The 21,940-nt window shown below is 36.2% G+C and overlaps 2 protein-coding genes across 7 annotated transcripts; both read left to right on the forward strand.

The window, feature by feature from the left end:
* The first annotated feature begins 463 nt into the window (after window positions 1–463).
* Window positions 464–5,089, forward strand: LOC137090625 (metastasis-associated protein MTA1-like). Its single transcript, XM_067454576.1, has 4 exons — window positions 464–549; window positions 1,664–1,816; window positions 3,244–3,398; window positions 4,243–5,089. The coding sequence occupies exons 1-3, from the start codon at window positions 480–482 to the stop codon at window positions 3,351–3,353; spliced, it is 333 nt and encodes a 110-aa protein (XP_067310677.1). The 5' UTR covers window positions 464–479; the 3' UTR covers window positions 3,354–3,398; window positions 4,243–5,089.
* Window positions 5,090–7,320: 2,231 nt separating this feature from the next.
* tmem229b (transmembrane protein 229B) lies at window positions 7,321–21,671 on the forward strand. 6 transcript variants are annotated; one of them, XM_067455406.1, is made up of 4 exons: window positions 7,322–7,696; window positions 13,661–13,808; window positions 17,256–17,362; window positions 20,966–21,671. In XM_067455406.1, the coding sequence occupies exon 4, from the start codon at window positions 20,970–20,972 to the stop codon at window positions 21,555–21,557; it is 588 nt and encodes a 195-aa protein (XP_067311507.1). In that variant the 5' UTR covers window positions 7,322–7,696; window positions 13,661–13,808; window positions 17,256–17,362; window positions 20,966–20,969; the 3' UTR covers window positions 21,558–21,671. The 6 variants fall into 6 exon arrangements, with proteins under 6 accessions (XP_067311506.1, XP_067311507.1, XP_067311504.1 ...); XM_067455402.1 differs by having other exon boundaries at window positions 7,327–7,696; window positions 17,256–17,357; XM_067455405.1 differs by lacking the exon at window positions 13,661–13,808 and having other exon boundaries at window positions 7,321–7,696; window positions 20,970–21,671.
* The last annotated feature ends 269 nt before the right edge of the window (window positions 21,672–21,940 follow it).

Consider the following 21,940-nt stretch of genomic DNA (forward strand, 5'->3'; position numbering starts at 1 on the left):
AAAAAGTGTCCAAGATAAAGAATGTGAAAGAAGTAAAAATCTTTTTAAAAATCTAAACATGTTCTTAGATTAAAAAAATAGAAAAAAGATAGAAAAAATATTGTGTTGGTTAATTCATGTTTTTTTTAAAACATTTTTTTAAAGAAAAGTTTACAGTTAATGGCCTTCAAATAAAAATTAATAACTTAAAAATAAGAGTAATACTTTACAATAAGGTTTCATTAGTTAACATGAACTATGAACACTACTTCTACAGCATTTATTAATCTTAATGTTCATTTCAATATTTACTTATACATTAGTACATTTTACCATGCTAATTAGAACAATGCTGTTTCTTCATATATATATATGAAGAAATATATATATATATATATATATATATATATATATATATATATATATATATATAAAATATTTATTTATTTATTTATTTAAATATATATTTTTGTATTTCAGGTGCTGTGCGGTTGCCAGATATGTCTAAAAAGCCTGCAGCTCTAAAGCAAACAGTAAGGAAGCCTTTGGAGTCAGTGGTGAGATATCTGGGTGAGTGAAGCTGTTGTTAGGGGTTAACAACTTATGACCCAAGACCAGTAGTGAAAAATAAAGACCAAGAGTCAGGAGTGCAATTAATTAAAAGAAAAATTTACTGAAGAATAGTTTGCAGTTTCATCAGCTGAAGCCAGCTTTAAGTCTCACAAGGAGTTCGTAGGCCACGCTCCCTCTCTCCCCATCTCGTTGTACCGTACATACAATTGTCCCAGCGGTTATACTGTTTTCAAGGTCTATCCACGTCATTACTAGATGGTGGATGATTCTGATTGGCTCAGAGAAAATGAAAAGTCATGGTAAATTTCCACACACTGTCAGTTAATAAGATCCACGTGTCCATACACGTGTCACTTGTTGACGCTTTCACTCCGGAATTAGGTACATAGTGACCTTCCATGTATGGAGCAGGTGCCAGCTTGCCCAGAATGACAAGTCTTAGGACGCCCATTGTACACCTTCTCAACACTGATCTGTAACACAGAATATTGTGTACATACAAAGATACATAGTCTCTCCAAGGTTGGAGCTGATTAAGCTCCAGTTCTGACCAGAAAGTTTCATAAAACACAAATAACATGTGCTTTCTCTCAGTGAGAGGTACAGACAATAGTACAGGCAATATTCATTCAACTCTTTAGTGTTTCAGTAAAAGGAAATATAAAATCATTTAAATATAATAAAAATGAAAGGCAAATCCATATTTCATCTCTTGAAGCCAGGATAAGTGAGCAAACACTGTTCCTCAGTTTAGGGGTGTGTGTGATACCTCCAAAATCTAAACACAACTGAAATCAAGTGTTTAGCGACACATCACACATCCCTAGGACAGACCCTCAGTCGCCACTCAGAGACCAAATACAGACTTTAGAAAACATAAAGGAAGAACAATCAGTGGTTCAATTGATTCAAGTTAAACTGGAAAGAACCATTATAATAATATAGGAGCATAAATATAAATTAAGGTTTTGATTATAAATTTAATAAGGATATAGGTATATTGAAGCGGCAGTGGATTTCAGAATCCCCCTTTCACTGTCTTTTTTACAATACTTTTTTTTTTTTTAAAGCAAACCCATTTTAATCATAATTTTACCCAAATATGTTCCAGAGGCCCACCCTTGCCCACCCAAATTAGATCCTCCACGAGGAGCCACCATTTCAACAGCCAGCCTGACGCCCATCAAATCCACGCCCATCCTCAACAACGGCTCTCCAACCATCCTGGGCAAACGCTCCTACGAGCAGCACAACGGATTGGACGGTAAGGAATTGGGTTGTGTGTGCAAGATGCTGTTTCTGTGCTGCCCACACAACGCTACTCCTACTCTTCTTGCCATGTTTCATTCACTTGTCTTAAACTCTCCCACTCTTTTCTCCACCAACCCCCATACAGAAGAAAACACGCACACACACACACACACACACACACACACACACACACACACACACACACACACACACACACACACACACGTGCTACTTTAATCTCTGAATGGCTTTCAGGGTTGTCATGGTAACGGATCAGCAGTGCCTCACATGGATCATTAGTCCTGCGAGAGATCAGACCCCAAAAACACAGAGTAAAGGCACTGTAACTGTCGATTCAAAAGGAGGGCTTCCCGAGCACGTGGTGCGGATGTTAGGAACGCTTATGTATGCTCCCATGTCACATTGTGCTTCATTACCCTCTTGTCTCCATGAAGGGTTTGGAGAGAAACCAATGTTCAGTGGTTATATAAATTCCTGATGAGCTTGGCACCATTCTGTCCAAAGCAGCAAATCCTTTTTCTTCACCCCACACCCCAGCATGCTTTTTTATTTGGGTTCTTTATTTACTTATTGTTACAATTGGTGTTACGTGATAAATGGCTCGTTCCCATGTTGCCGTCCTCAAACCTGGTCCTTTGTCATGTGAGCCGCATGTATTATGTAAAGGATGGAGTTAGCAAAAGAGTGCCTGTAGTACCTCTTATAACCAATAGGGCCACATGACCCTTCGGGGTGAGCGGCACATGAAACTATAGCAGTGACTGGAGTCTCAAAGGCCGTAGCATTTTTTTCAAAACGTAGTAAGCTGCCTTTATAGGTTACAAAAGTAACATTCTTACTAAAATGTAATCTCACAGGTGCTTTCTCTATGAAACATTACATTACATTACATTATACATTATATATATTTATTTTTCATATTTATTAACTGCAAATGCGTTTTACCAACATTTTGCCGAGGGTTAGCACCTCTCTTATTCTAATATTTACAAATACACACAATATGTAATATACAATACTTAATGCAAATTGATTTACATATTATAGATTGCATTTTTGTGTAGGCTAAATAATTTTTATTTTTTTTATTTTATGTATACATTTCTTTTAACAGCTATTTGGAGATACTTTTTACCAGCATGTATAAATGGATTTATGACCTCTCTTTATTATTATTAATAAATGATTTTTTTTAATGGCAATTATTATTATTATTATTATTATTATTATTAATGCAGATACTATTTACCAAGATGTATAGAGGGGCTTAAAATTGTGTTATTTTTTATTATTGAATTATTGAATTATTGTTTTATTTTATTACTTATTCATTTATTTATTTTAACAGTTACTGCAAACACTTTTACCAGCATGTATAGATTAATTTATCCCCACTCATTCTCTTTTTATGCATGTCAGGGCCCAAACCCAAAGTTCTGGCTCCACAATGGGAAATAATGGCCAAGAGGGTGTCTGAACAAGGCAGAACTCCCTCTGTCCTGCAGGATGAAGTTCATGAACTGGACTGACCTCTGCTTTGACGACTGACTGCTATTCTCTGACAAGATAAGCAGGTACAAGTCTCCTGATTAGGGCTGTAACTAATGATTATTTTGGTAATCAAGTAATTGGTCGATTATTTTGACGATTAATCGAGTAATCATAGAATTTTTGTGGTAATAAAAGAATGGTGTCATCTCTTGTCCTGACCATTTTAAATGGGTATTTTTCCACAGGTAAATGTGTTGATCATTGCAATTAAAACATATTTAAAAAAAACACCTATCATATTTAAAAATGTGTTTATACACTACCGTTCAAAATTTTAAGTGTTTTTTTTTTTTTACAGAATATAATACTTTTTTACTTCAAGGAAGCATTAAATTGACTAAAAGTGACTAAAAAAGTAAAAGTAGAATGTTACAAATGCTGTTCATTTGAAATATCTTATTAATCAAAGACTTCTGAAAAAAAAGTGCATCATGGTTTCCACAAACATAATAAACCTCATAACTTTTTTCAACATTGTTGAGAAGAAATGCTTCATGAGCAGCACATTAGAATGATTTATGATGGATCATGGTCACTGAAGACTGGAGTAATGATGCTGAAAATTCAGCTTTGCCATTACAAGAAGAAATTACATTGTAAAATATCATAAAATAGAAAACGGTTATTTTAAATTACAATAAAATTTGGCAATATTGCTGTTTTTTCCAGTGTATTTTATCAAATAAATGGGCCTTAGTGAGCATGAGACATCTTTCAAAAACATTCAAAAATCTTACAAACTTCTTTTTTAGGTTGAAGGTTGAATTTAGACTTTTATTCACATATAATAATTGTATTTATTTCTCAATCGGTGTATTGCATTGGACTATGAACTCTGACAGCATCTCTATAATTCTTGATTTTCAGGTGACTCGAGAGGTTTTTTTTTTTTTCAACTCTCGGTGACGGGCGGACCTAAGAAAGGATCTGCGGTCAGAATGTCCTGTCCAAGCGGCCCATTTTTACAGCTGAAGCCATTGAAAAGACTGCAAAGCCCTGACGTCTCCATGGGTTCTAACAGCCTGTGGCCAATCACAGGACTGACCTGATTGTACAGGACTGTTTATTATTATTATTATTATTATTTACCATCAGCTGTTACTTCTGTCATTGTAATTATTATTATTATAATTATTACAATTATTATTACTGTTCTTTTTTTATGAAGTATAGCCATTTTCTTTTTAATGATTTAAGAAAATGTATGAATCTTGAACGTTTCTTGAAACGGCTTGCTCCCAATCCATAATGTAAAGGTGGGACGAACTGTCATTTTTGTCTCCTGCGTTATGTAACATGTCAGCTCCTCGTTGACATGAAGGACTATATGACTTATGTTTCACTTCGTTTGGATGCTAGTATTCTCTGGTTCTGTTTGCCCGTCCTGCCACAGCAGTTTAAATTATTCAGAAAGACAACGAAACGTTCTTTTTCTACCTTTTTCACGAGTATTGCAACTGCTTCTATATGTAATTTCTCTTTTGTGAATATGTAAATGAAAACAGGAGGAAGGCGTTATTGTACAGTGGTGCATTTTGGGCCTTTGGCGATTATCAAAGCTTGTTGTAATGGATTTACCATGCACAGCGTATTCTTTGAATTGTCTTTTTTGTAAGGAAACCTTCCTAGGTCTCTCCTGCATATATGGAGAGGTGATGGGAAATCTGAAAAGGTACTACCCCATTAATACAATCATGCACCTTCTTAAGAATGAGCCTGTATGAGAGTGTGGTGTTCCTGTGGTTATTCCTCACATTTGCATGCAGCATTTAAAAACTAGACCGCTTCAGGTCAGGGATATGTGATACAACCCAGTTTACTCTGCAGTTGGCTTATCAATTATTGATATCTTTAGGGCAACGCAGAGCTTCTCACGCTCATCACACAATAAATATATATGTGTGTGTATATATATATATATATATATATATATATATATATATATATATATATATATATTATAATATAATATAATATAATATAAATATATATATATATATATATATATATATATATATATATATATATATATATATATATATATATATGTAATGGTAAAATGACAGATGTATTCACATACAACAGACTGAACTTGTAAACGCTCTCAACTTGGAAAATCTCAACGAAAAAAACTAACAAAAAAAATATAATTCAATCGAGTTAACTGGTATCAAAAGGTTATTGGTAGTATAAAACTGGAGTGATATGTAGGTCTGTGGTTTATAGACATGTTTCCATGATCTACAATCACATCTAAAGCAGAATAGGTTGTAGAATATCATTTAATTATTTCCAAAACATGTTAAATAAGTCACTTATTTAAAAAAATACACTCTAGTTGATCCACAACAGATATCAGGTGAACCATTTTTTGTTGTTGTTATTAATGGGGTATCTTAGTTACACTTTATTTTAAGGTGAAATAGTTAGGTTGTTGCTCTAATAATAATGGAATACATGTACTTAGAGTTACAGTTAGGGTTTGGTTTAGGTTTAGTTACTTGTAATTATGCATCATTTACTGTTAATACTATCACATTATTTACTGTTATTACATCACAGCAATAGCAGCAATGTTTCAAACAATGGCTGATAGACAAAATCAAGCCCCATCCTACTTTTTTTTTCTTTTCTTTTCATTGTGCGAGAACCCGTTTCAATTGGACGTGTCACAATAGGGAAGAAAAGTCTATCGCAACTTAATTTTCATGCCAACTTTGAAGTAATCTTTACTTTAAAGGATAAATTAAGGTCCTGCAAGGCACTGGTTTATAGCTGTAAAAATCAAACTATACTTAAAATTTTAATCAAACCTAATTGTGATATTGATATGCATTTTAATTGATAATTTGTGTTTTATTATATGACTGTCACATACTCAAGCATTGCCTAAATGTTTTTTTGTTTTTTCTCAGTGCCTTGTGTAAGGTTGTTGGACTCCTCAGTTCAAAGCCCCTGGGCACTGGTCCTATTGGCCATAATCTATTTTTATACTCCAGCTGTCAGTACTTAATATTTTAATTATGCCTGTGCTGTGTGGGTCATTTTACCTTATAAACATAGGCAGTATGCATCTTGTCAAAATGACAATGAGCTGACATTTATTGCAACACAAGAATGACTCTGAAGTTGAAAACAGCTGTGAAAAAGTTAATAGTGCCAGTGGACACTTAACGTGAGTCCGTGTCTACTGCATGCAGTAATTTTGGGCTTCATAAACACATTGATTTTGACAGCTGGTTGACTTTGTAATATCATACTAGCACATTACTACAAAGATATGGCATAAATAGTGGGTGCCTAATTTCGACACCCCTGACAAATTATATATAACTCTCTCGCTGAAGCCTCTACTAAACTGTCTAATCCTTACCCCAGCACCACACCACACCACACCACACCTAATCCTAAACCTACTCTGGGGATTTAGGGGGTGTAATAATCTGGCGAGGGTCAGAGTTCGACACAACACCTGCTGTAGTAGGGATAGACTGGGTTTCCATATTTCCAGTGAAATGGTTTTCAAAGAAACAGCCCAATAATAATAAAAGTGACTCGTTTACGCTTTGACGTAAGGTTATGGCGTCGTCGCGTGCAGTAAATTGTCAAATACGATTAACGTTACGTTTTTGGTTGTTGTTTTTTTTACTTTTGTCCCAGATAGCTCAGCTCATTATTCAACCTATAACAACAGTCAATGACAACCTAAATAGATTTTTTTTATTGTATTTTAATTATCGTTAGGCTATTTGTACAACTATGCAAACTATTCCTTTACATAACTTGCGTTTTTGGCCATTTTAATCAAATGTTATTAAAACCATGTCAGTTTCATACAGTATCTGTTCTGACAAAAGTGCCAAGTTGTTCCTTACTGGGATTTTATCAGTCAAATCCTCGGTTCACTTTGTTCTCTGCTCATTACGAATCAGCTCGGATACGGTTCTCGATTCAATTGAATCAGTGAACGAGAGCAAATTGGACCGATTAAGTCCGTTAACGTATCCAGTTCTGTGAACCGATTCATCTAATTCATCACAACGATCCGACTCAAAAGAACAATTCAATCCGTTCCTACTATGCAGGCACTAGGCAGCTCACCGTGTTTTGAAACACAGCCGGTGTCTGAGCATGTGCTATTACTGCTGCAGTGGAGTAAAATATGTCCGTTATCACCGGACAACAGCGAGAGGAGAGAGAGAGACGGGTACAAATGCACTCTGAGAGGCAACCGGTGCAACGGTTTTCTGTAGAATTATTTTGTTTTACACCAAAATGAGGCCCGGATCCTCTAGATCTACAGCGGCGGAAGAATAATAAGGTAAGTCTCGTTTTATGCTGTTTAAGTAGACTCGTTTGGGTTTCCTGCATGGGTTACCCCACAATTTACGCGAGAGCGAGTCAAAGTAAACGGGTGTCATCCAGTACACCTTTCTGGATGTCTCTCGGACATCAGCTCGCTGACTGTTATCATCACTAAAGGCAAACGAGGAAGTCAATGCTGTCATCTCCATCGCGCACTTCTCCCTAAAAGCATTAATTTGCGCTCAAATCTTTAACCACGAAGGAACTTGCTGAAGTTTTGCAATTTGCGATGTCGATTCTGTCTATATCGTCTCTTAGTGGTCAGATACGGCAACGGTTGGGAACTTTATTTAACGTATTTTTTTTAATAAAACTAGGAAGTACAATGCTTCAGGTTCATACTGGTATAAATCACACAGTTGTGTTGTTTGGTAGTGATACTGTGTGCTAGTGTACAGTTGTGTCTGCGCAGCCGGCGCAGCGCTGCAGTGGTCGGTTGTCATGGAGGCCTGCGCTGCGCATCCGAGCGGCTCTGCTGTCACGACTGCGGTATAATCGGTCTCGTAAGAAAACCCCTCAAATTTACACATCCCCAACAACTCTTATTAACACATCAGATGCTAAAGAAAGCCAGCTCATTCGCATAATATGTTATGACACTTCATGAATAGACATTTTGACTAAACACAACAAAGAGTAAGTTCTTCACAATTCTTCACTGGCTATATTGACGGTTGACATTGGCACCTCACGTCCTCCCTCTCAGTCTAGTAAGTATACAGTAGGGTTACAGCGTATATAAATATGATACGTGCCCTTTAAGAGGTCGTTCCGGGATAGTTCGGACGGGTCAGTATTTACTACGCTGACTCTGTCCTCATATTTCATACCGCTAAGCTGAAGCCCCACTTACATCAGCAGCGTGAGATCAAAGACACTCAAAGCTGACTTGATTAAAACTGGGGATTTAGTGTTTAGTGTGGCAGATCAGTTCCACTGCACTACACACGCACTTTAACTTGTCCACATCTCAACCTTGCTTCTCAAAATAGCGTTTAAGATGTGTAATTATGGCAAATGTCGGGTTGTCATTCTTTTATTTTTCATGGTGGAATCAGTCTTGCCGTGTCAGTCTGTTTTAACATCACCGTGGCTTGGTGCAGTCACGTGGCTAACCCTCTCTATTAAGGCTCAGAAGTTGTTAATCTCTTGGCACTGAACCATGGCAGTTTGGAGGGTCTGGGACATACTTGTGGTCCTTTCGGGGGAAGAAACTAAAAGCTTTTGGGCTGCGTCATAATCACTTGAAGTAAAAAAGTACATAACTGGTCTGGCCCAGCTACAGAGAGGGGCAGGGTGGGTGGTCCTGAACATGAGTTTGGCCCACCCAGTTTTAGTTTCAGTCAACAGTAAGTAGATTATTCCATGTCAAATCAACCAAATTTCAGAAATGAATTACCTGGTTTCATTTTTGTGTGTGAAGAAAGTCAAAATATTAAATGTCATGAATGTATATTTACTAAGTAATATACTATTTTGTAGAGGAAGGTCAAAATGACCATTTTGATACCTGATCAAAGATTTTCGAGCCAAATCATAGACCACTGAAAATGTGTACAGTATACCAATTTACTCATGAAGCCGTATTGTAATTCCAGTATCTCTGAACATGAACCATATTGGGCCTTAAAAATGATGATACCAAAATAATTTTTTGTTTAAAAACCACAATCTAAAAGGACATTAAAAAATCCTAATACTTCTTGAGTTACAGGCATGCAAACTTTGGGCAAAAAAGTGCTTTTTTCCATGTTTGAACTGTCACCGCTGGCATATAATGGTGCAAAGATCGCTGAAGTCAACAGATTGTATTACCGTAATAGACCTACCAACCTCTGTGTAAAAATAAAATATTGATGCTGTCATCTTTCTTAAGTCATTTTTACCCACCTGTAATTTGGCTCCAAATCTCTACAAAATAGTGGATTAATCACTATTATGCGTTCATGACATTTAATATACCAGAATGGAGTAATGATGGACTGATATATGTGGCAAAATTCGACAATTATTTGATAATTGTATTTGCCATTTTTATATATAAAATATACAATCATTTAAAGTCCACAATTTTGCACATTTCTCATTTCAGTTCATTAAATTGTATTGCACAATATATGGAATCTGAAAATCACAAATCATAATTACTTAGCCACTCCCAATTCCTAACAGCTTTCAGCTACTATTGTTATCCATTATGTTTCATTTGTGCCTCATTAGGCGCATTAAACGCGCTAATGGGTGAAACTCGGGATGAATTGTCCGCCTCATGCTGAAGAATTTAATGAAACTGGTTCTGCCTCCATCTGAAACATGATCATCACTTATCAGACCTTAGGAGGCTTATCAGCAGCTCTGCCAGGGGCGTTTCTATGATTTTCATTTTAGGGGGGCTCAGCCCCCAGTGAGGTAGGCCTGTAGAAAAAATGGTTACACTATTTAGTTTAGGGTCCAAATTGCGCTATTAACTAATAGCTTACAAACATGCATACCCCTAAGATATTGGCTGTTTATCATACCTTATAAAGCAAATATTAATACCTTACTGCATGGCCATACTGTACATGCATATTAATCATACCCAATAATGTAGGCAGGTTTATAATCACCAAGATCCCAAATGTTAGGGGGTTCTAACATGGTCCCCCGAGAAAATTTTGATTTCTATGATCTACATATGAGCATTTCAAGATGCTCTGAAGGCCAAAAAAATTGATAACAATAGCTTGAAAACCATGTCACTGGGCAGTAGATTATTTGTCTTTCTTATCTCAAATAATCTATTTACTTAATTTACTATTTATCAAAGTTTTAAGTTTATTAAAATCACAATATGAACACATTCATTATCATTACTAATCTTATTCCCAATACAGGCTGAAAAAGCGGAGTGTTTTATTTTTTATTATTTACTGAATGTTACAAATTGAATTATATTAATTTACAATATATACACATTCATTATTAATCTTATGCCTAATCTGATGAAAATGGCTTTGTTCATATTTCTTGTTCGTTAATTAGGCCTACATTATGAATCACATTGGCATATTTCCAGTTAAAAATGTCAAAAAATTAGACACAACAAGTTTATTCATTTGCCTAAATATTTTTTTCTTTTGATTAACATTTCTGACTTAAAGCAGCAGCTGTCAAACATGAATGTTTAGTTTAGCAGCATATAATTATCTTAGTAGCCTACTTGACGTCGAGTTGTGCTGCTAAAATTTACGCTCAGCCTCAGCAGTTTCTGTGTGACCATAAAGCCCGCCTTCTCTGATTTGATTGTTTTTATCAAATATTTTGACATCGACGAGCGGTGACAGACCAATGACGCTCAGATTTACACACACACACACACACACACACACACACACACACACACACCTCTGCTTCTGACGTGCGCTGCGCTCTGCTTAGAGCCGCTGCGGATTGGAGAGACAGACTAAAAAACGGGGCGAAGCTGAAGCCTGCCGCCAGTTTCATATGTTTTAAAGGTTAATCACATATTTTTTAGGGGGGCTGAGGCATAAGTTTAGGGGGGCTGAAGCCCCCCTAAAAAGGGCCTAGCGACGCCCATGAGCTCTGCTCATACCTGATGAGATGAATTAAGGCTGTGTGCGGCCTGGAGCCAAGGTGCTGTCTAGAGTAACTGAGCTGTGTGTGCTATTGATCCATTCCCATTTATATTTGTGCAGAGTGGAGTGAACTCGTGGCAAGAGACCAGAGCTCTCATAAGTCACCTCTAGAAAAAGCAGTAGTAAGAATGCATCAGAGCCGGTCATTCCAGTGCGCCAAAGGAGACCATTATAATATATTGTCCCTGTCATTGAGTTGCCATTGTTCTCTTGGCAGATGTGTGGTTGATATATTGACAAGGGAAGGGCAGAATAAAAAGAAAAAAAAACTGGGAAAGTGTAGCCTTAATTATGTCTAACATTCTCAAAGTACTCAAATAGGCTCTTAAAGGGACAGTTCACACAAAAAAAGGAACACATATGGGAGATATTTTGTAAAATGTTCAAGCTGCTCGTCTATATGGTGGAAGCAACAACCAGTGGCTGTAGGGCTGCATGATTAATCGGAATCGAACCGCAATCGCGATTTGTCTTGTGTGCGATTATGAAAGCTCAAAGGCTGCGATTTTAAATTAAATAAATAAATGCCCTGTGTGTTAGCAAAGAGCGGCTCTGTGATCAGGAGTAACGCTGCTCCGTCTGAAAGAGTGCGAGTTTAAGTCGCTTATAACGTGCTTTTGAAAAAGCAACAGGAAACATCTTCACAAACTAGTGAAGCGTTCATAAACCTGTTCAACAAAAGACAACGTTTAATAACATGCTTTACCTCCTCACTTCATATCGTCAGTCGAGTGTTAGCTGATGTGGCTTCTCATCAGTGTGAGGTAGACGATACGTTATTTTATAGTATTCTATGTCAATCAGCACTGCATTATAATACACTTTATTAATATGTAAATACCCTTGACGGCTTGAAGAACTCAAATACACCATATTTTGCTGCAGTCGTGTTTACTTTCGTCATGTTTAATCAAAGCGTCTCTATCTTCTGTTTACACCGCGTTAGCTTCACATCATGGATTTCCTGAAAACTAACGTCAATTACTTCTCTGAGGCAAATGTGGCGTTTTCCGCTCTAGGGCACCCTCTGGCTTTCAGTATGAATTAAAAACTTTTTGGTAAGCAATAATAAGAAAATAATACTTAATACATTTTAAAACGTATTAAAATTAAAAAATATATACATTTATTGGACAATCCATGTTTTTCTTCGATGTACAGGAGTTTTTTCCCCCACAGTGGATGCACAAGAGGTTCATATTTCATATTAAAGACAGACTTTAAGAAATTGATACCACAGATAAACAACACACACACACACACACACACACACACACACACACACACACACACACACACACACACACACACACACACACACACACACACACACACACACACACACACAAACACACACACACACACACACACACACACACACACACACAGTCATACAGACACACATTTTTTAGTCATAGGCTAAGTTGGCATATTAATAGGTAACCCAGCAGTTTTTTTTTTTTTTTTGTAAAATAAGTTTTCTGTAAAATATTACAAAAATAATAATAATAATTAGTATTAGTATTATATTGTTATATTTATTCTGACATACTCTTTTTTTATTTGTAATTATGAAAATGTTATTGAAATGGTAATATTTCTTTTTTATATATATATATTTTTAGCAGTAATAATAATCATAATAATAATTATTAGTCACGTTAATATAAAAACACAAAGTTATATACACACACTTTTTATTTGTAAAAAAATAATAATAACAATAATCGCATTTTAAATCAGAATCGCAATTTTACCCAGAATAATCGCAATTATATTTTCCCCAAATCGTGCAGCCCTAAGTGGCTGTCACCATAAAAGTAGTCCATATGTCCATCCTTGTGTGCTGTAAGTCTTATTAAATGAATCAATTATTAAAGTTATTTTAGTATTATATATTATTTATACACTATTATAATATTCATTATTATTTGGAATTAACTTTTTTATTTTTTCAGTTCACGTTTTCATTTTAGTTTACAAAAAAAAAAAAACAATTCTAAAAATTTCTTCTTTTTTTATTTATATGCATTTTAACTTAAACTTATTTTATTTCTAATTACATGGCCGTCCATGTGATGTAAAAGAAAATGGGACTCTTCGGACCAGGCAACCATCTTCCACTGCTCCAAAGTCCAGCTCTGATGCTCGCATGCCCAATGTGGGGCTTTTGACCGGTGTACAGGGGTCAATATAGGCACTCTGATTGGTCTGCGGCTAGTGTTGTGACGCATTCCTTCCATAACCATTATTACATTTGTGTGTGACTTGTGCCTCAGTAGACCTTCTTTTGGCTCAGACCGGATGGGATCGTTGCCCTTGTGCATCGATGAGCCTTGGGGCACGATGAACATCGATGAACAACCTGTCACCAGTTTGTGGTTTGTCTCTGCTGACTGGGAGAAACCCACAAACCTTGCCGTCTCAGAGGTACTCTGACCCTTATCGCCTTGCCTTAACAATTTGGCCCTTGTCAAATTCGCTCAGCTCTTTATTCCTGCCAATTTCTCCTGCATCCAACATGTTGATTACAATAACTGAAGAATTGTTTGCTTACCATCTAATCTACCAAGATCTTAATATGTAGCCTTTTTAGGAGATTATCAATGATGTTCACTTGTATTGTGTATTTTTTTTTTTTATTTCAGCTTTATTTTAATTACCGAAAATGGCAATTGCTGTTTTGGGTTCAGTACAAGTTAAGCTCAGTCCACAGCACTCAATGGCATTAAGTTGATTACCACAAAAAGTAATTTCCAATTGTCCTTTGTTTTCTTTAAAAAGCAAAAGTCTGGGTTACAATGAGTGACTCCGTACCCTTTGCACAAGTTCACACTTACAAGCAATCAAATAGAGTAAAGGGAGGGTTCCCATCAAATAGCTGTCGGCCGGAGGGTTCCCAGATCAGAATGTGGCCCGAACCCTGAGTACTTCCATCCATGGCTGGGATAGGAACAAGTTGAGAGTGAGAAGTTTGAGTGGAGGAGGGATGCTGGAAGAGGTGAGTTGGCTATTTAAAAAAAGGACACCTTGCTCTGATTGGGTAGATTATCTGAACGTTCTCATGAATTTTGTTAATAAAACATAATTAAAATACATTTTTAATAGTGTCACAAGATGTAAACAATATTAGTATTAAGATGATTTTAGTTATATCCAAAATATATTTTAGAAAGAATATATATATATATATATATATATATATATATATATATATATATATATATATATATATAAATTAAATTATATAAATTATATAAATTATATATATATATATATATATATATATATATATATATATATATATATAAATTAAATTATATAAATTATATATATAAATTAAAACTAAACTTACAAATCCCCCAAAAACTGTATAAATGATTTGAACCTCTTTACAACTTAAACAATTAACAGAAGAATCAATATAAGTGCTTTAAAGTGAAAGTGACAAGGCAGAGTATGGGTTACTATACTTGGCCATTCCCAACACACACACACACACACACCCACACCCGGAGCAGTTGGCAACCATTTTTACTTTGGCACCCGCAGAGCTGTTATAGGGGAAAGGGCACCTCAGTCTTTTCCTTCCAGTAATATGAATCGAACCCGCAACCTTCAGGCTACCAGTCGTACTCTCTAACCTTCTGCCTTTAATAAAATAAGGCTTTCAAATCCTTCAAAAATCTGGCTCATTCACATCTATTGTAAGTACCTCAATGTTACCTTTATTTCAACATTTTTATATAAAAAATAAGGGATTAGTCTACTTTTTTGGGGGGGAATCAACCTAATGCCATGAATGCTGTCGATTGAGCATTTTTTGCTGAAACTCTTGTCCATTTGTTTAAATTTGGTGCACATTCTTATTGCAAACTACATTAACTTATTAAATTGAATGCATTTTGCCATCACTAAAACACAATTTCTTCAAACAGTTCCTCTTTTTATTGGTTGCACATTACACAATGATTCCCTGTGGGCTAGAGAGAACCAGTTCTCATCTTCCGATGTCACATAAACCAGCACTTTCAGTCGTTCTGCTTTGATGCTGATCTGTGCAGCTGAGCTTGCGTGTCTAGTATAGTGATGGCCAGGCTGACATCAGTGACTGGTCTGTTCAGGTTGCCGAGAAGGTCAATAGAGGTTTGACAGGAGGCGATCAATAGCAATGCTGACTGCAAGGCCAGTAAATGAGGGGGATGGGATACAAACACAACATGTAAACACCGTAGCATGCACCCGGGCTCTGTATCAGACACTTTTTAATGCCTCTCGGTTGTCTAGATGACTGAGCACTTCTATTGTGGCACAAGAGCTGTGTCTTATCTCAACGCATAGATTAATATTTGATAATGGCCTTTCCATTAGAGTGTATCACCCTTTTAGTAGTGTGTGCACTGCATTCTCATGGAGTATACGCTGATAAAACCTTTGGAGTTTTCAAGTATGAAATGCAATTTTTATCAAGTGTTATTTATAACACACACAATCTCTCACTCTTTTCTGGTTTTAAAAAACACTGGACAAAACAATGTCTATAATAACAGCATTGCTTAAGTGACACAAACAATCAAATAGTATAATAATGACAATAATGATACATTTAAAATAATATTAAGACATTTATCCCCTTTTTTAAACACTTTTTTTAAATTATGCATACTTATATTAAGAAAGGATGAATTAAATTACTTAATACTTTTATACTGTTACAAAAAATGATATTTAAAATAAATGCTGCTCTTTTGAATTTTTAGAGAGTCCTGAAAAAACGCATCACACTTTCTGCAAAAGCACGACTGTTTTCAACATGGATACTAATAGGATATGTTTCTTGCGCTCCAAATACTGATTTCTGATGGATCATGTGACACTGAAGACTGGAGTAATGATGCTGAAAATTCAGCTTTGCCATTACAGGAATACGTTGAATTTGCATTTCAATTTGCATAATAAATTGCATTATTAAATGTATTAAAACAAAATAAAAACTGTTCTTTTAAATAGTTGTTATCCTATTTATGATCAAAGAAAGAGCATAAGAGACTTAAGAAAACATAAAAACCCCTACATTTTTGAATGGTACTGTATATAATTGAAATATATAAATATACTTAGACTATCAGATTCCCTAAAAAATCTCACAAAGAGAATTTTATAAAGAAACTTTTTCTCTCAACAATGTATGTGAGCTTTCATAGTCAATTAATAAGACACCTACTGTATCCATTATGCTGCTGTTGATGATTTAAGAGCTTTGCCTTTGCTTATAGTAAACTAAAGATTTTCTTTCCAGAACCAGTTTGAGTGTTTGCAAATGCACAGTTCCATGCTAACATGAGACTAGAAGAATAAAATAAAAATTTGTCTTCACTTTTCTTGTCTGTGTAAAACTATATCCAATGTTTCAAACTCTGTCATAAGAATGTGAGGTTACCAACGTATAACCTGAAGGTTATCTGTCTGGAACAGTACCATGAGGGATAATTCTAACATTAAAGGGAAAATGTAGGTTTTTACGCAGGGTTTCTTCATTTTTACCGGATTTTATGCAATATTTTATTTCAAAGATAATTGCTGTTGACAGTATTTTCTGATTTTCGGAGTGATAAAAAGAGATCCAAAATCTCTATGTAAAAACCCATATGTAAAAACATTTGACTCTAATATGTAAAAAACAAAACAAAACAAAAAACACCTACTATGTAAGTCAATGGGGTCCATCAACTATAAGTGATGAGAGAATTTTCATTTTTGGGTGAGCTATCCCTTTAACTTGTTTTGCACCTGTAAAATTCCTTTTAAACATAGGTAGACCTTCACTCAGTTAAACAGGATGTTAATGTTGACGTCTTGTTTTTTTGTTTTTTTCAGTACATGAGTACCACGTCAGCATCGGCCGCAGAACTCAGTACCGCTCTCCTTGGACTCTGACAGACGGTGTTGAGTGTAGACTTTGAGACTGCCAGACAGCAGGTTGGGTAAAATCTGCAAAAATTGCTTTTTTCCCTTATTTCCCTACATATTCTCCCCATTAAATAAATCATCAGTCTAGTTTAGTCAGGGTACAGGTTCAATTAGATTTTGCTCTTCAAGTTGGCTTAGCAAATATATTTCAAATGCGACGCTTGTGGTAAGGCTTTATATTTGTCCCAGGAGGTGTGACTTAAATAGTCACTTTGAGTTCCAATGATGCCCTTGGAGCAAAACACTTAACCTTCATATGCTCCTAGCTGACAGTCGCTACAATTTGCCTACTGTAAGCAGCTTTGGCTGAGAAAAACATCTGCTAAATGGCAAGTAACTAAGTTTAATTGATAGCTCATAATTAGATCACATTCACCTCTAATTCAATTTCACACACATCTCCAGCAATAGTTGGCTATCAAAAGAGTCATAATTGCCTTAGAATTGACCAGTCATCCCTACAGTTTCACTCTGATGTTAGTTGGACACAGATGAGCTGCTTTTAGGGACTTTAAGATCTCCATGGGCCCTTTGAACACATGGTACTTTATTTTAAGTTGTATATTTTGTCTGTGTATGGATTTACATACTAAGATCAGTTATTTTTTTCTATTATGTCATCAACTGTACTGTTCATGTAACTTACATGCATAAGTTTATAAATTAACATCATTAGTAAATACTACTGCTGTGTGTTGTCATGAAACATTTGTATTTTGTTGGCTATGTTTGGAATTGCATACTAGCATTGCATAGTACTCTTATGACTTCTGCAATACACTGTTTGAATTTTTGGGGTTGGTAAGATGTTTTTGAATAATCACCAAGGCATTATTTGTTCAAAATACAATAAAGACTGAAATATTGCGAAGAAGTATTATTACAATTTAAAATAACTGATTTCTATTTTATATAATTTTTAACAGCCGTTACTCCAGTCTTCAGTGTTACATGATCCTTCAGAAATCATTCTATACTAATTTTGATTAATATATATATATATATATATATATATATATATATATATATATATATATATATATATATATATATATATATGTCTCTAATATTATATATAGATGTCTCTTCTGCTGCCTCCTCTGAACAATTTAATGCATTCTTGTAAAAGTATTCATTTATTTCTTTAAAAAAAGAAGAAATCTTACTGACCCCAAACATTTGAACACTAGTGCAATTAAGTTGGCCAATATATGAATATATTCTGTAGGCAGAGAATACCCGAATACTCTACTGAATTAAATTTCCTGAACGGATGAATAATAAAAACTGAACTGAACTGTACTGTTTGGCCCAGATTTACCAACAAAAGCACCCTGTGTGAAAAACTGTATTCCACAATGTAATCACTCAGATTGACCTTCCATTTCCATGTGAAAATAAACTGAAAGTAATAGCAGTGGAAGTCTTTTAACTTATACTAAATCTGGATACCACTCACTAAATTCCAGAGGTCAAGTTTGGCTGGTTAGCATGACCCTGTTAGCCCTTGCTGGTAGATAACTGGTCCATAACTTTCAGTTGCCAAAAGTTATCTTTATATATTTATGGCCATTCAATAGCAGTAGCACTAAAATAAATGTTTTGCTGGCAAAATATAAATTTGATATGTTTTGTTATAAGAAATATTTTACCAGTGAACATTTTTGACGGTCCTTTGAAACCTTTTAATATTGTTTTAAATAATTTAATTTTGCATTATTGTGGAGTCACCAGCCAGCCAAGTCTGTGCCCATGTTTAAAGATATCACTAGCAAGTAATCAATGAGTTCTGCCACAACATTGCACAGCCTCTGGTTGTAAAAACCGCCTCAATTTATATTCCTGACAAAGAGGGATAATGTGTTGTTTGTGTTTTTATATTAATACATGTAATTAACTTAATATCACAGGTTTTTAAACTATGGCAACTTTTTAGGGTGTGTTCACACTTGGCAGGTTTGGTTACATTAAAGTTGTCATGAAATCAATATGTGCCCTATTTACTTTGTTAGCACATATTAAAGGTCTTAGGGTGAACAATTAATCCATGCAAGTTAATACACAGAAAAAAATGTTTTTCAAGGTAATCTTTAAACAAAATCTGAAAAGTTACTTCCGGCCTGGAACCGGTGTTCCTCCTCAGATGACGGCAATTTGACGACTTAGATTTGAAAATGCTTAACCTCTCCCCTCCGATTGTTAGTCTGCTATGAGTGTAAGATAGAGAGGAGAAGCGCTGAAGTAAAACAATGCCCTCTATTCAATACGCCACAGCAATGAAGAAAACTCACTTGCTACTTCCGGTTCACTGGGACTTTAACCTGCCAACTCTGCTGCGAATGCTCTTTTAGTTAGGTTTGTTTAAATAAGTGTGAACGCTGACCGGGACCACTGAAAAGATGGGTCCACTTCCAAACGAACACTGATGCGGTTTGACTGAAATATGAACGCAACATGAACCAAAGTGAAAAACAGGACGTGATGCAACCCTAAAAAGGAAAGATTTTTTTTTTGTCCATCGCAGTTTGGTACAGGTATCCAAAAAATGACAACAACAGCAAAAAAAAAAAAAAAAAAAAAAAATGCTAATTGAACCAGGACTAAAGCTTGGGACATACTCTGCAAGAAAAAAATCATTTTTTTGTTTTCTCAAGGTGGCAAGAACAAGAACAAACTTAGCTTTGGCCAGTAGATTCCATACTTTACGAGAAAAGGAGGTGCTGAGCAACTTTGTTTCACCGCATTAACCCTGTCTACTTTACATTTCTGACCAATCACACAATAGTTCTCGGACACCCGCAAGAAAAAAGTTCTGCTCAGGCGATGTGTCGAGAACAAGCTGCGAGAGCTCCCAAACCAGGGCTGCGGGAACAAAATGACGTCATTTTGTTCTCGCAGCCCTGGGAGCCAGAACTTTTTTTCTCTGTTCTTGTGGAGTATGTAACGGCTTTTAAGGCCCGTTCACACCAAGGGCGATAACTGTAAAGATAATGGTAAAGATAGTTTAAAAAAACATTCTCAATATAAAAAAGCAGAGTTCACACCACAGCTATAACGATATAGAGAAACTATATAATTGGAATCACTTTCAGAATGATTTTGTTCCAGCTAATGAATGATAAAAACATGGACAGCCTATCAGAATCCATCCTGCTGTAGCAAGCTTGAGCATTTAAAGTGGTAAACAAGCATGTGCTTAGAATAAACAGAACGATACCGCTGGTGTGGATGCTAATATAGCTGTCTTTATAGTCACAGTTCTTGGTGTGAATTGGCCTTATTTTCTTTTCTTTTTTTGGTCCGGACCTAAAGAACCAAGAGAACCAAACTACAAGTGTGAACACACCTTTGATGTCCTTTTAGCTAATGCCTTCTACCACGGTTGCACTAGACTTTGAGCAGGTAAAATGTATAGGAATGCTGCAACGGTCGTGATATGTCACACTCTGCGGCATCTTTTTTAAAACTATAAATTCAATATATAAAGTGATAATAAAGCCAAAATGCAGTCTGCTGGTATTCCATTTCGAATATAGCCTTTGTTGCAGTGTATGCAGTTTGTAACACTCTTTTTTTAACTTCCTGAACCCTTATAACTTCACACATCTAAATAAAAGGAAGATGGCAACCACCATGGAAACCACAGTGACCCCTGAGCCCCTTACTGCACTCTCTCGGTGGTACCTATACGCCATCCATGGTTACTTCTGTGAAGTCATGTTCACGGCTGCCTGGGAGTTTGTGGTGAACTGCAACTGGAAGTTTCCCGGCGTGACGAGCGTGTGGGCGCTCTTCATCTACGGAACCTGCATCCTGATCGTAGAGCGCATGTATCTTTGTCTGCGGGACCGCTGCAATGTGCTGCTCCGCTGTATCATTTATACATTGTGGACATATCTGTGGGAGTTTGGCACAGGTTTGCTGCTACGGCAATTTAACGCTTGTCCTTGGGACTACTCTGAGTTTAATTATAACTTCATGGGCCTGATCACGGCAGAGTATGCTGTGCCTTGGTTCTGCGCTTCCTTTATTGTTGAGCGCCTAGTGATTCGCAACACACTCCGGTTGCGCTTCGACGAGCCTGTCGTGGCCGGCCAAGCTGAAGAACGATCGGACAGAGATGGTGGAGGACGAGCATGCGTTGGGCAAAGAGGAAGAGGGACCAGAGCTGGGGAAACCAGTACAAATGGCTACGTGAAAGTGGATTGAGGATGTTTTCAACACCCTTTCCCCATCTCAAACCTCCCGTCACCCATGACTCTATCTGCACACCTCTTAGCCTCTCTCCCACAAGCTTCCAGGGAAAGAGTTGCTCGGACACAGTTAGTGTGTGTGTGTCCATTATCCACATTAGTGCTCCAATGGAGATTTAATTACCATTTGGCATTCTTCGCTCATGGAGGGATGTTCATTTTCCACCTTAGTGCTCAACATTTACTGCCCTCACTTCGGACCATATCTCTTAGTCTCTCTCCCACATGCTTCCAGGGAAAGAGTTGCTCGGACACAGTTGGTGCAGCTGCAACGGAGACAGTTGCATAAATGTGAGAAACTTTCTGATTTAATATATATCGTTCAGCTGGTGTTCTTCG

This window comes from Pseudorasbora parva, chromosome 10, assembly GCF_024679245.1.
Source record: "Pseudorasbora parva isolate DD20220531a chromosome 10, ASM2467924v1, whole genome shotgun sequence".
Taxonomy (NCBI): domain Eukaryota; kingdom Metazoa; phylum Chordata; class Actinopteri; order Cypriniformes; family Gobionidae; genus Pseudorasbora; species Pseudorasbora parva.

Excerpts from the sequence above, each read along its gene's own strand:
- LOC137090625 (XM_067454576.1), top strand. The coding sequence starts at position 480 with ATGTCTAAAAAGCCTGCAGCTCTAAAGCAAACAGTAAGGAAGCCTTTG. Across the intron at positions 550-1,663 it reads GTCAGTGGTGAGATATCTGG|AGGCCCACCCTTGCCCACCC; the intron begins GTGAGTGAAGCT and ends AATATGTTCCAG. Across the intron at positions 1,817-3,243 it reads GCAGCACAACGGATTGGACG|GGCCCAAACCCAAAGTTCTG; the intron begins GTAAGGAATTGG and ends TATGCATGTCAG.
- tmem229b (XM_067455405.1), top strand. The coding sequence starts at position 20,970 with ATGGCAACCACCATGGAAACCACAGTGACCCCTGAGCCCCTTACTGCA.